This window comes from Mus musculus, chromosome 2 (assembly GCF_000001635.26).
Source record: "Mus musculus strain C57BL/6J chromosome 2, GRCm38.p6 C57BL/6J".
Classification (NCBI taxonomy): domain Eukaryota; kingdom Metazoa; phylum Chordata; class Mammalia; order Rodentia; family Muridae; genus Mus; species Mus musculus.
The window spans coordinates 172,031,829-172,044,223 of NC_000068.7; the positions used below are offsets into that span (position 1 = coordinate 172,031,829).

Sequence of the window (12,395 nt, forward strand, 5' to 3'; positions counted from 1 at the left end):
AGAGAGAGAGAGAGAGAGAGAGAACAGGGGGGTTTGTGTAACTTGGAGACCCTGGAGATATTTTCAGACCTGCAAATCCACTGTGTTGTTAATCCTTCAACTTCTTGACCAGGGAGCTATAGACACAGTGATGCCAAGTGCTGCCCTGTGCCTTTTGCAGTAATTCCCGCATACAGCACACCTTGTCTGTTAGCTGCTGGGTAATGGCCCTCCCTGTACTCCCACCTCAAGGTGAGCCCAGCCACTGCTTCTCGGATTTCATTCTTCTTTTCTCTAGAACGCTATGAAAGAAAACCATGAAATGACTCCCTGGGCGGACAGGTCAGTCAAGCCATTTATTTTTAACATTCGTCATGAAGATAAGAAAGAAAACACAAGAATGTGGACATAGTTACCCACACCACACTAATTTCTCTGCATTTTCTGTCTGTTATTGATTATGCTTTGACAGCAAAGCTTCAACATGACAAAAACAGAGAAACTCCAGAGACAGGCTGGAAAGAAATGGCTGTTGCCCTGCAGAGGCAGTGCCACCCCCAGAGGGGAGCATTTTGTTTACAGGGGAGCAAGCTCTAATTCCCTCTGTGCCTCAGAACAAGTGCTGTTGCAGAGGAAGGTTTTTTCCTCCCGAGATGCCCTGTGCAAGGTTCCACGTGCCACGTACCATGGTGACTGACTCACTCACCTGTGTCTCCAGTCCAGGAAAAGAAAGACTTTCTTTACTCAGAACCATCCTGCAACCCTTGCTTGGTCTGTCCCAGTTGGTTCCCTGGCTTTCCCCACTCAGAGAACATGGTGCCAGACTGGTCCTCTCCAATGCCTGGTCCTCTCCAATGCCTGAAGGATCAGCACTGCTAGCAAAGGTTGAAGCATCCAAAGTGGTTAGTCACATGTTACTCACATGCCTGCATCCAGGCATCTGCAAGAACTACATGGGCTGAGGCTGCCTGATGTCCTATGTGGCCCCAAGGCAGGCAGACTCCCTTAGAGATGGAGCTTCTAGAACTCCTCACATGGGGCTACAGAGGTCGATCAGCTGTTAAGAGCACTGGCTGCTTTTCTAGAGGATCCACGTTCAGGTCCCAGCCCCAACTCTGTCACTACAGTTCCAGGAGATCTGACGCCCTCTCCTGACCTCCATGTGCACTGCATGCACATGGGACACAGACATTCGTGTACATATTCATGTACATAAAAAAAAAAGAAATAAATCTTCAAAAAAATAATAAAAACTTGCTAAAATGCAGATTACAACTGGGTGAGTCTGGTGTGAGTCTAGGCTCTACGAGGGTTTCTAACAAGCCCCGGAGTCTGTAGGTGGTACACTTCATAGGCGTTACTATGAGTAACAAGGCTGAAGATGATAGAGATCTAAGTCAGCAGCAGCAGCTGAGGGTGCAGCAGGCAGCTGTTACCCTCGTGGAAGCACAAGCCCCTCCCAGATCTGCTCCCTCAAAGACGGCATCTGATCCAGGTCTCCAGGTGATTCTTATGTGTGTTGGCATGTTAACCTGTGCTAGTGTGTTGGTTTGAAAGCTGACAGAAAAGTTTAGGGTCAAGGTCATAGAACTAGTATTGCCTCTCACAAAGGTTGAGGGTAGCAAGGTTTTGTGTGTGTGTGTAAGCATGTGTGATTTTAATCTTGAAAACCATACAAAAAGCTGACCTGTATTAGTAAGGGAATAAATGCCAACTTCTTCAATACTCTCCTTTGCCAAAGAGTCTCTAGGGATCAAATTGTGCCAAGGACTTGCGTGAGAATAGTGAGCTATGGCCATATATCTCTGTTTTCAACACTTTTAGCCACCAGGTCAACCAATATAGGAGCTTGCTAAGCCCAGAAGACACTGATGCCCAGTGGTTTATAGAGTCCAAGAGGGTGAATAAAAGCCCATGGCCCTCAATGGGAATACAAGGTGGGACCACACCCACAGGCTGCTTCAAGCGATAAATCCAGCTTTGTTGGTCTTTAGGGCCAAGAGCAAAACAGGGAAAGGGAGATGTCAGCCACACTACAACCTTAGGATTTTGCAGCCCATAGCCTGTTAACGAGGGTGAATTCATCAATGTTGGTTGACAATGTTTGTTTCAAAAATTAAAGTGGGGGCTGGGGAGATGGCTCAGCAGGGAATGGATACCACACAAACAAGAGAATCTGAGTCCAGATCGCCAGGACCCAGGTACAGTGGCATGTGTCTGTAACCCCAGGGCCTGGGAGGTGAAGCCAGGAAATTCACTAAGGCTTAATGGACAGCAAGGATAGCCAATTGGTGAGCTCCGAAACCCCTGTCTCAAATAAGGTCAGAGCAACCAAAGAAGCGACTCAATGTGGGCCTCTGGCCTTCACACACACACACACACACACACACACACACACACACACACACACACACGTACATACAGGTATACACACATGACAAACATGTAACAGGTTTATACACAAGACTAACGTGTACACATGATATAAAGCAATAATTTGCTTAAAAGAAAAAGTAGAGGCTAGAGACTAAAAGAATACAAGAGAGAATAACTAAAAGTCAAAACAAAGAGGTCAGCAAACTTAACTCAGTAATAATACTTTAATTTTTTTAAAAATTTAATTAGATCAATGAAGTCCGTCCTAGACCATGGACAGCTCCCTCAAAGCGTGTGGAATCGGGCGGATTCCCTGCACAGCTCTTTCCTTCAGCTTGGTTTGAGTGAGTTTCTTTCAGGAGGAAACTGCTCCCGCTGTATCCCAAGCACTTCCTGTGTCTGACTGAAACTTTGTAGCCAACTGCAGCCAACTGCTTCTTTGCAACTAAAGTAACTAAAGCTCAGAGAGACAAAAACAAACAAACAAAAAACAAACAAACAATCAAAAAAAACCTGCCAGAGTCACAGGGATAGGGAAGGAAGTTCGCAGGGCTACATCCTGTATCTACCCAACCTTGTCAGTGCTTTTGTGACTATATCACCCCTCCTTTTGCTTGTTCTCACTCAAGCCAGTTTTATTTTTTATTTTATTTTCTGAACAATGTATCTGTGATAGCTCTAAACCTCCTAGAACCTAGTTAAGTTGAACCCCCATAGTTCTCATCCTGGCCTGATCTCTTCACGTGGACTTCAGCATCACAGACCGGATGGCCACAGTCTCAGGTCTTCCCCAACACACAATGGATTGTGCATTCCAAGATGCATGTGTTAGACTTAGTTAGATGCGTAAGTTAGGACATAAAGCTCAGCACTTCACCAACACACTTGTATGTTCAGAAGAATCAAGATAGATAAAGGAGGCACCACAAAGATGGCTACAAGCCCACTTGTCTAATACATTGGTACACTGGCCTATTTTGATAATAGCCTAACTCTTGCCATCCTGCCATGGGTGTCTATTGGTCATTTCCATACTCTTAACTCATGTTGCCAAAATAATGACTAACAGATCTATTCCCTTATGACTGCCGTGCTGTGATGTCCAGATGCAGACTTGGTTTGCAAAGATGGGGTGGAAGTAACCACTAGGCAAAGTTGGTTCATGGTTAGAGCATCCCAGTGCTCTATGAAGGAAAGCCACCTTTGTTATTTATCTCTGTATGCAATACTGGAAAACAAAACCAGTATTCCATATTATAAAATCAAGGTTATTGAGTGAAAGCTAGCAGAGGACAACCTGCACCAAGAACTGTTGCCAGGATCTTCAGGGAGTTCTTTCTAGGAAAGAGAGAAGTCTTCCTAGAGCTGCCTGAACATCCTATCATAGAGATCAATCAGACTCTCTGGAAGTTGTGCCAGAGTGGCTCTTTTATAACATGTTCCCTGTGGCTTCAGCTACAAGAGGACCCTTGCCCCAGCAGGGCCACAGACTTAGAAATAGAACCACCACCACCACCACCACCACCACCACCACCACCACCACCCTCCCCCAGTTATAGAAATACTGTCTTCCCCTTCAAAGAGAAGTGCTGGGAGCAGGCAGAGCCTTTGCTGCAATCCTCTGGTTGGAGATACCAGCCTGGATATTGGCTACCAGTCATTCATACATGGAACAACCTTGTGATATTCCAAGAGATCGTTTTAACTTCATTTTCCTAGCAAGTCCTTGTGAAGGGAGAGTTTGCTAAATTCATTGATTCCCTTTTGGCAAGCTTGCAACTCCTGGATTTGGACAGATTAAATAGAGTAAAGATTTCCTATACTTACTCAAAGGACATTACCTAAAAACTCAGGGAGGTTTGGAGGTTTTCTTTTCTTTTTTTTTTTTTTCTTCCAGGAAAAAGGAACAAGGAGAAGGGAGGGAGGGGAGGAAGAAGGGAAGGAGGGAGAGAGGGAAGGATGCAGGAAGAGAAGGGATGATGGAGGGTAGATAAACTACATAAAAAGACACAACCTCAGAACCAAAAGGACCAAGCCAACCATTTCACTAACATATAATAATCTTTATTCTGTAACAGAGACATAAATAATTTTATGAATTCATATGACCTATACAAAAGACAAAATAAGATATTGCACTAAATTTAGTTATGGAGTATCTGGATTTAATATTAGCTGAACAGATAAATATATACAAGTTAAGGAATTAAGGCAAAACCAGATGATATTTCAAACACAACAGGAGATTTGAAAAATAGATACAATTAAAAATAAGGGCATACTATCTCCAGTTAATAAAGTGGTCATAGTGAAGGAGAAAATATTCCTTATGGGTTTAATAAAGTAGCTATTATCAATCATGTTAATTAAGGTTGAGCGATAGAGTATTCGATTTCCCACCAAGGAGAGGTACTTTGCCAAGGTTTGGCGCTGAGCATTAGAGTTGGGGTAAATAACTTCTTCTTTGTCAGATTATGATCTGTTTTTCCTATTAGAAAATATAATTTGGAAAATATGACTCTTTCACATATATAATTAAAATACAACTATGGAGCATTCGTTTTAGGGGCAGGAGGGAGGTCATGTGGGTGAGTTCAGAGTTAAGGGACATTTTGAGGCAAGACATTTGTTACCTTATGGGTAGAGAGAACACAACGCCAGTCACTAAAATACAATCCCAGTTACCTTAAGAGAACAAAACAAACAAATTCAAAAGTAATTATAATTTGTTTAAAAAGTATAATTAATAATCAATGTATCCACACGTGTATACATGTCTTTGGCAGTTCCACTATAACCACTGAAGTCAGAACTTCCAAGTTTTCTAACTTTCAGACCCATTAGCCTGTCTTTCAAAAACAAAGAAATAAAAAAAACCCACATCTGCAGCCAATGCTGTAACAGCAGGAAACTAAACAGGACAAACCTTGAGACGGCTTCTGACAGTTAACATGTAAGCAGATCGGGGATTTTTCAGCTTTAGAGTCCCAGTCCACATATAAGGAAACTGGCACACACACGAAAATGATCTGTGAAACTTTGTGTCTGTCCAGACAGGTCTAGAATTCTCAGAGAGAATCCATAGTCAGCCATGAACAAAACAGTAAGAGACATCAATCCAAGAGTGCTCTTCTGATAACCCGGGGTGGGCGCCCTCACTCTTGGGCATCACGGAGAAGTCGGGTTCTATAGAGGAAACACCAGAAAGCCAGAAAACGTGGAATACTGCCAGCCACCGAGCAAGTTACCTTTCTCCAGTTTTAGGTAGACCTTATCTTCTTTGTCCAGGTACAGGAGCACTCCATTAGTGGCGGCTTCACGGGTCACATCTTTATCACCAGCAAATGCAGAGATGACTGGTTTTCCATTTAACATCAAGTTAACCTGGAAAGAAAAATCACCCCCACAAAAAAAGCTCCCTTTAAAATCGAAATCTGTGCTAGGAAACAGTTCAAAGCATGACCTGGTCAAATATTTGCTATTTTAGAAATATTCTCCTTTTCTTTCAAACTGGACATATGTCAGGGTCAGATTTAATGTGTGTTTGTGTGTATGTGAGTGTGTGGGTGTGTGTTTTTCTGTGTGTGTATGTTTTCCAATGAAAATTTCCTTATATTCCTACAAAAATAATGCCCTCCAGAAAGCCATCTAATCATGTGGAAAACTGACTTTCCCTCAGTGTGGAAACAAAGCTAACCACTGGACCAGCCTCTTATGCTCAGCTTAAACTATTTGGTAACAAAGTTGTCCACTAGCTTCCCAATGTTGACCTAACCCTGACATGGTCAGATAGCACCAGCTGCTCCCAGCAACTGAGAAGGCGTCTCGGTTTCTGGAATTTGCACAGCAACGAAAGTCATTTGAAATGTCAGTTTCCAGGGAAGTAGATATGTTCACTAAACACTCCCTTTCTCTAGGTTAGGATTAATATGGAGTAGATGAAACCTAAGGCCAGCCAGTTGATCCAGTCACTGGGATATAAAAGTGGCAGATGACTGTGCCATCTATTAATCATAGGGACATAAAATATAATATAAATGCTAGGTATTCAATGTAACATTCTAGAACGCTATAAACATGCACTACACTAACTATGCAACTGGGGAGAAGTTGCTAGAAAAGTAGAAGCCAAAAATAAGCTCTAGCACGCCAAGCTCCGCACAGCCTTTCTCAAAAGCGTCATAAGTAGCTGGCTCCCTGGTAGTTTGGTGGCTTCAATAGTTAATTGCAACCCACAATTTTTAAATGATAGCAAGCCTGTTTTGTTTGTTTAACGTTCATTTGTAAAGTTTTACGAGACTTTTTTTCTGTATAAGTCTGAGTAACTTTTATTTTGGCATGAGATAAAAGTACTATATTCCATAGAGATCCCTGTCATGGAATCTTTGTTGTTGCCAAGCTGTGTTGTTGTTGTTGTTGTTGTTGCATCACACCATTTTTAGATGGTAGTGTACTTATTCTGTTTATTTAATGTTCATTTGTAAAGTTTTGTAAGATTTTTTTTCCGTATAAGTTTGAGTAACTTTTGTTCAAGCATGAGATAAAGACCAACCCCCTGTACAGATTTGTGTCGTGAAACTTTCCCAAACTGTGTTTTGTTGTTGCTGTTGTTGTTTTGTCTTGTGTTGCTTATTTTTCTACTCGCTTTTGTCACACACCCAAGTGGATGTTGTAAAGGAAAAAAAATTGCAAATCACACGCCTTTGAAAACAAACAGAAAAGATAGACAACTATCTTTACAATGCAAGTACACCCTGCAGAGGCAAGGAGCACTCAATGGGAGGATGTACCTGGATGGTTTGGCTCTGGTAGACTTTAATTACGTGAAAACTGAAACTATAGATTCCTTTCCTCGGTGCCACAAAGACAGATTCCAATGTGAAAAAATTACCCACGTTAACCAGGATCTGCAATAAAAAGCAACAAATAACAGAAAATTGTAGTTTCCTCCCATGAGTACAATAAATCCCTCCCTCCTCCCCTTCTTCTTCCTCCCCTCCCCATTTCTTTATATGGCCCTTCTCTCTTTTTTTTCTCTCTCCTGTTTCTTCCCTTTTTTTTTTTTTTTAAATAACTAACTTCAGAAACAATAGAGAATAAAACAGCTAATCCTATGTCTTTCTTGTTAAGTGACTTGGAAATAAAAGTGCATACTGGAAGCGTCTTCTACCTTTTAAATAGCACAGGGGAAAAAGGTAAATAAATACAATGACTGTGTTGCATTCAGGTGTCAGTTTCCAGGCCGAGGTGTCTGGGATCACCAGAGTACCATGTGAAGGTCTGTCTTAGCTTTCACTGAGAATCGGAGGGAAGATGTCTGCTGTTCGGTTCCATCTCCACAGTCCATGCGCCTTCCCAACGTCCAGAAGGGACGTTACCCAGCCAGCCAATCGGCATCCTGCAGTAATCCCTGGACACACCACAGAGGCATGTTATCCTCCCTACCATGGGGCATTAGTCCATGGCACCACAAGTTGGGGCCACAGAGATGGCAAAGCCAGGTTCTTCCCCTAGCCTCTGCCAGAGCTGTCCTCAGACCGATGGCTTTTTTTTTTTTTTTTTTTGCTTATGTGCCATCTAAGCCTTAATATCATACACTGGCAATGAATCAGCCCTGGCTGGGTGCCAAGAGAAGGGCATACATGTGGACAGTAAACCGGGTGGCCTTTCCGTGCTCTCCCGTGTCTTGTTTTATCTTCCTATCAGCCACCTGAAATCTATCTGAAGCTCAAGGGTCTAAAGTGAAAAGTTAAGTTAGCCGTTGTTTCTAAGAAAGCCACAATGTGCCTTGTGTTCCAGTGTGTGGCCTGGTTGTGACATTAACTCTGATTTTCTGTACATTCTCAGTCAAATCTCAGTGTCTCGGAGGTACGTCCCTTCCTGGGAGAGCATAAGAGCCCAAACAAAACAAGGAAGCTTTCTTTCATGTCTCACCAAGAAATAAATCCATAACAATCAGATGTGTCTCCAAAGATATATTTCCTGCTTATTAGAGTCAGTCTGCTGTTATCTGTCTCAAACATCATCATCTTGTCAAGATTAACATATTTCGTACTTCCTGCTTCATTTCCTCAAAGTGCACCCTGCCTCTTTACAGCACGCCAGAACGTCAGAACACTTAGGTAAATGCACCGGTCTCAGCCCTGCCTTGAAATACAGATCTGTGCGAGGTGTGAGATCCCAGCTTCTCACCATAAGTATCAGCTCTCTGCCCTCTGACGTGTGACCAGATGGACTTTCTAAAGCCCCGTCACCAGCTGTGCACAATGGCCTGACAAAACATCTTTTTGCCAAGCACGTTAGAATAATGTAAAGTGCTTAGCCAAGACTGGGAGACTCGGACACAAGAGGCATCCTTTATTAACAAAGTAGAGGTGCCAATTATTGTTGATCAGTAAACACGAAGCTAGCCGCGGACTCTGCAGGGTAATAGAAGCATCCAAGCACGTCAAGATTTATAACTAAGTGTGTCTTGTTGTCTCAAAGATGCACGGCTCCCAGAACAAAAGAAAAACCCCTTTCCTGTTCTAATTGGTGGGAAGGACATTGAAAAGAATGCCCCAGACAAGGATAACACAATGTCCACGAGGCTTCAGCATTTAGATAATGCGCTAAAACACAGACCAGGCTGGCCTTAGGCTCCCTCTCCATCACTTTGTTAAACACTGCACCAAAATCTCTAAAGGGATTACTTAATTCATTTTTTTAAAATTATAGCTATCCCATTCTAAGCCTCTAGGGAGACATCTCTGTCTCTAGCCAGCTGGCGAGTGTCTTACTTAGAATTAAGTCAAGAGCACGAACGTCACCCCGAGTCTTTCCTGGCATGTCCCGAAGCCCCGCTTAACCCGCCTGCGGGACTCGGCATACAACTGTGAACTGTGTGACTTTGGCATAAGACAGACTCCTGGTACTGTTGGGATTGGAACCAAAATGCAGGAGTCAGGGCTTTGCTAAGCTGAATCCCAGGGATTGCTCGTCACTCCTGTCTACAGAGCCCTGAGCAGCTGGGCAGAAGCTGCAGCTTTCATCAGTTTCAGCCCCATCCCCTGGCTGCTACCTCAAAATCTGTGCTTTCTCAGCAAATTACAATGCCCTGGGGGAACCAGAAAGGGAAACCCAGCCCCCAGCGCTTACCTGCCCAAGCTCTATGCAATTACTCCATCCTTTTTCCTCCTGCCTGGGCAACTTTTCTGAGTGGAGCAATAGTGAGAAAGGCTTTTGATCTCTACCAGGCAGGGTGGTGTTAATCCAGCTACCCTGGACCCTGCGGAGTCACCCTAGCTAGAGATCTGGAGATGGTCTCTGACCCCCCCCCCCCCAGAACCACACCCCTAATCATCTGTGTCTACTTGGAAGGGTCCCTGCACCTTGTGGAACCCCAGAGCCTTGTGGAGAGATGAGCCTCCACCTGGAAACACAAGTCAAACAATTCAGACTGTCTAATAGGGCCCCCTCAGAAACGCCTCCAGGGCACCTGCTGATAAGTCTGAGCCAGAGGCCCAACTTCTCTACCAATAGATCTCAGCATCCAGGGACAGTATTCCCTTCAGCCCCTGATGACCTGTTGCTGTTAAACTTGTCGTATCTCCAGGTGCTTTCCTCTGCGCTCCCAAGCCACCCACCGCGCAGGCCTGTGCCAAAGACTACGGGACTGAATGGAGGCTGTGGTTGCTGGGGAAGGGAGGCAGCTCTGAGTTTCAAACTGATACCGTCAGTTGATAAAACGATCTCGCCACATCCTATTCATATTAGCTGAATCTGGGCATGCAGCCCCCGATACCCAGAGACCACCCATCCCCATATGCGCTCTGCATCCCTCGGGAGTCTGACCTGATCAAAGTAAATGATGCGAGTCTTGTTGCTCATCTCAGATGGCTCGTGGTTGGTGCTCCGAACCGCCGAAAAAGCCACCTTGGAGTTTGCTGCCCGGACCGATATCCCCAGAGGGGAAGATGATGATCCCTTGGAGTCTGTAGCTGGGTTCGAGTCGCACACCACCAGACACTTGCCCTCCAGAACGATCGGTTCCGTGTCATTCTGTGCCCAGACAGGCAGCACTAGAATCAGCAGAACGGCTGGTACCACGGACAGCGCCCGGCGCGCGGAGCCCATGGTGAGCCGCGTGCGCAAGCGGCAGCCTGGCGCTTCTGCTCCCAGGCGGCGCCTGCTACCCCGGGATCCGGGAGCTCGGGAAGACGCCAGTGGCTAGATCGACAGCGCTGCAGGAACAGCGGCGGCGGCGGCAGCAGCGGCGCGCGCACTTCCACCAATTCTCAGGACTGAAGTCTCCCTTCGAACTGGCTGGCTGGCTCTGTTACCTTTGTCCTTTAAGGAGCTCATGCAGAACTCCTACCCTAACTCCTCCACCCCCAAATCAGTTTTGCCTGGGGCCACGGCACCCACACTTGTCCCTTGACATCTAAAAAGTCTCCAGACCCTCTCAGTCACACCTCAAAAGAACAAAATAAATTCTCACCCCGAACCCAAGCACTCCTGGTGAAGCACAGAGCTGAAGACACAGAGGGGACTCCGCGAGTAAACGCTAGCAAAGGTGGCTAGTGCCGAGCGGTGCGGGTGTCGGTCCTGTCCGAGGGACTCTGGTTGGCGCAGGAACAAATTACAGAGGCAGGAGGTGTTTCCGGGGATGAGAAGAATGCCAGGTTATGTCCATGGCTAGGATGCTAGCGACTTCCACTTGCGCTTGGTCAAAAATTCCCCCAAAGCCCGGTGTCACTCCGACGCAGGTAGGCGGCAGCTGAGTGCCCGTCGCCAAAAGCAGTTCTAAGGTGCAGGGCGCCTACTGCCCTGGGTTCCCGCGTCCCTGCGCACAACTTTGTGTCTCAGCGTGCAGTGCAGCCGGAGGGACAGCGCCGAGAGGGCACCCGCGCGCTATTTATAGGAGTGCTGCCTGCAGATGGCTTTGGCTCGCCCGCTCATCCCGTGGATCCCCGGAAAGCAGAAAAGGCGTCCGTTGACCCCAGCGGAGCAGCGCCTGTGTGACGTTGAACGCACCCGGACAGAGCGGGACGCACGGCGCTGCCGGCTGCCAAGGTCTGAGGTCACTTGATCCCCCCGAAATCGCACTTTGTGTACCCAGAGGATGATGCTCACCTGCCTGCACCTGCCAGGGGTCCGCGGCTGCTCGCCGCCAGCTCCACCTGGACCCGCAGAGGGAGTTGTGGGTCCCCTCACCCTGCCCTGCGCAAGACTCTCTGAACCGAACGTGGCGCTGCCAGCTCAGATGTGGAGATGGAAGGACCTCGGCGAATCTGCGCGGTTTGCTATCTGACGCTAAGAGGACCAGCCAGTGTCCCCCAACTGCGCCTGGTCAGGAGCTTGTCCCACGTAACCCTCGAGCCTGGAGAGCCCAGAAAAGCCCGGGGGCAGTTCTGTGCCCTGGGCGGGGCGGGTGTGGAGGAGGCGCCTGTTTTTTTTTCTTCTGCTCAAGAGGATGAGCCTCGGAACCCACTGGGGCTCGCCTTCTCACGCTGTGCAGCCATCCCAATCAGGGGCAGGAACAATCATAGTGAACAGTATCCCTTAAATGTAACAATTAAAATGCACACCCCGAGAGTACTGCACCCTCTCCCTCTTTGATGTTCCTCCCCTGTGCACTCCACTGCCATCTTGGCCTCTGACTGGCAACTTATTTTCCTTTTCGGAAGCCACGGAAGGGAAGCGGGGAAGCAGAGCTTGGCTTTGGAGTTGGCTGCATGAACCTGACCAAGACCTTAATGAGTGGCCAATACTACCCAAACTAAGGGCCCCGGCTTTCTGGTTCAGTATTCTTTGGGGTCAGGACACTCCCAAATTCCTTGTTGACTTCTCTTGACTTCAGCTGCAGGAGAACAGTGCAGCTATTCTCTAATCAAAACAACGTCCCTGTGGAAGCCACCAGCCACTCAGACCTCCTGATTAGTACGTACTGGTTGCAAATTGTTTAGAGGTTGAGTCATGTCCTTGGGTCAGATTAAGCTTCCCAGATGGTCCTGTGCGTTCTTGGAATGGCGTTCGAGCTCTTCCTCTGCAGAATCCAG

At 46.4% G+C, this 12,395-nt stretch overlaps 1 protein-coding gene across 1 annotated transcript; it reads right to left on the reverse strand.

The window, feature by feature from the left end:
- Nucleotides 1-4,507: 4,507 nt before the first annotated feature.
- Cbln4 (cerebellin 4 precursor protein) lies at nt 4,508-11,638 on the reverse strand. Its single transcript, NM_175631.3, has 3 exons — nt 10,189-11,638; nt 7,146-7,262; nt 4,508-5,739 (listed from the first exon to the last, which is right to left on the reverse strand). The coding sequence occupies exons 1-3, from the start codon at nt 10,468-10,470 to the stop codon at nt 5,542-5,544; spliced, it is 597 nt and encodes a 198-aa protein (NP_783439.1). The 5' UTR covers nt 10,471-11,638; the 3' UTR covers nt 4,508-5,541.
- Between the last annotated feature and the right edge of the window lie 757 nt (nt 11,639-12,395).

Excerpts from the sequence above, each read along its gene's own strand:
- Cbln4 (NM_175631.3), bottom strand. The coding sequence starts at position 10,470 with ATGGGCTCCGCGCGCCGGGCGCTGTCCGTGGTACCAGCCGTTCTGCTG. Across the intron at positions 7,263-10,188 it reads GCATCATTTACTTTGATCAG|ATCCTGGTTAACGTGGGTAA; the intron begins GTCAGACTCCCG and ends TTTTTATTGCAG. Across the intron at positions 5,740-7,145 it reads ACCAGAGCCAAACCATCCAG|GTTAACTTGATGTTAAATGG; the intron begins GTACATCCTCCC and ends TTTTCTTTCCAG.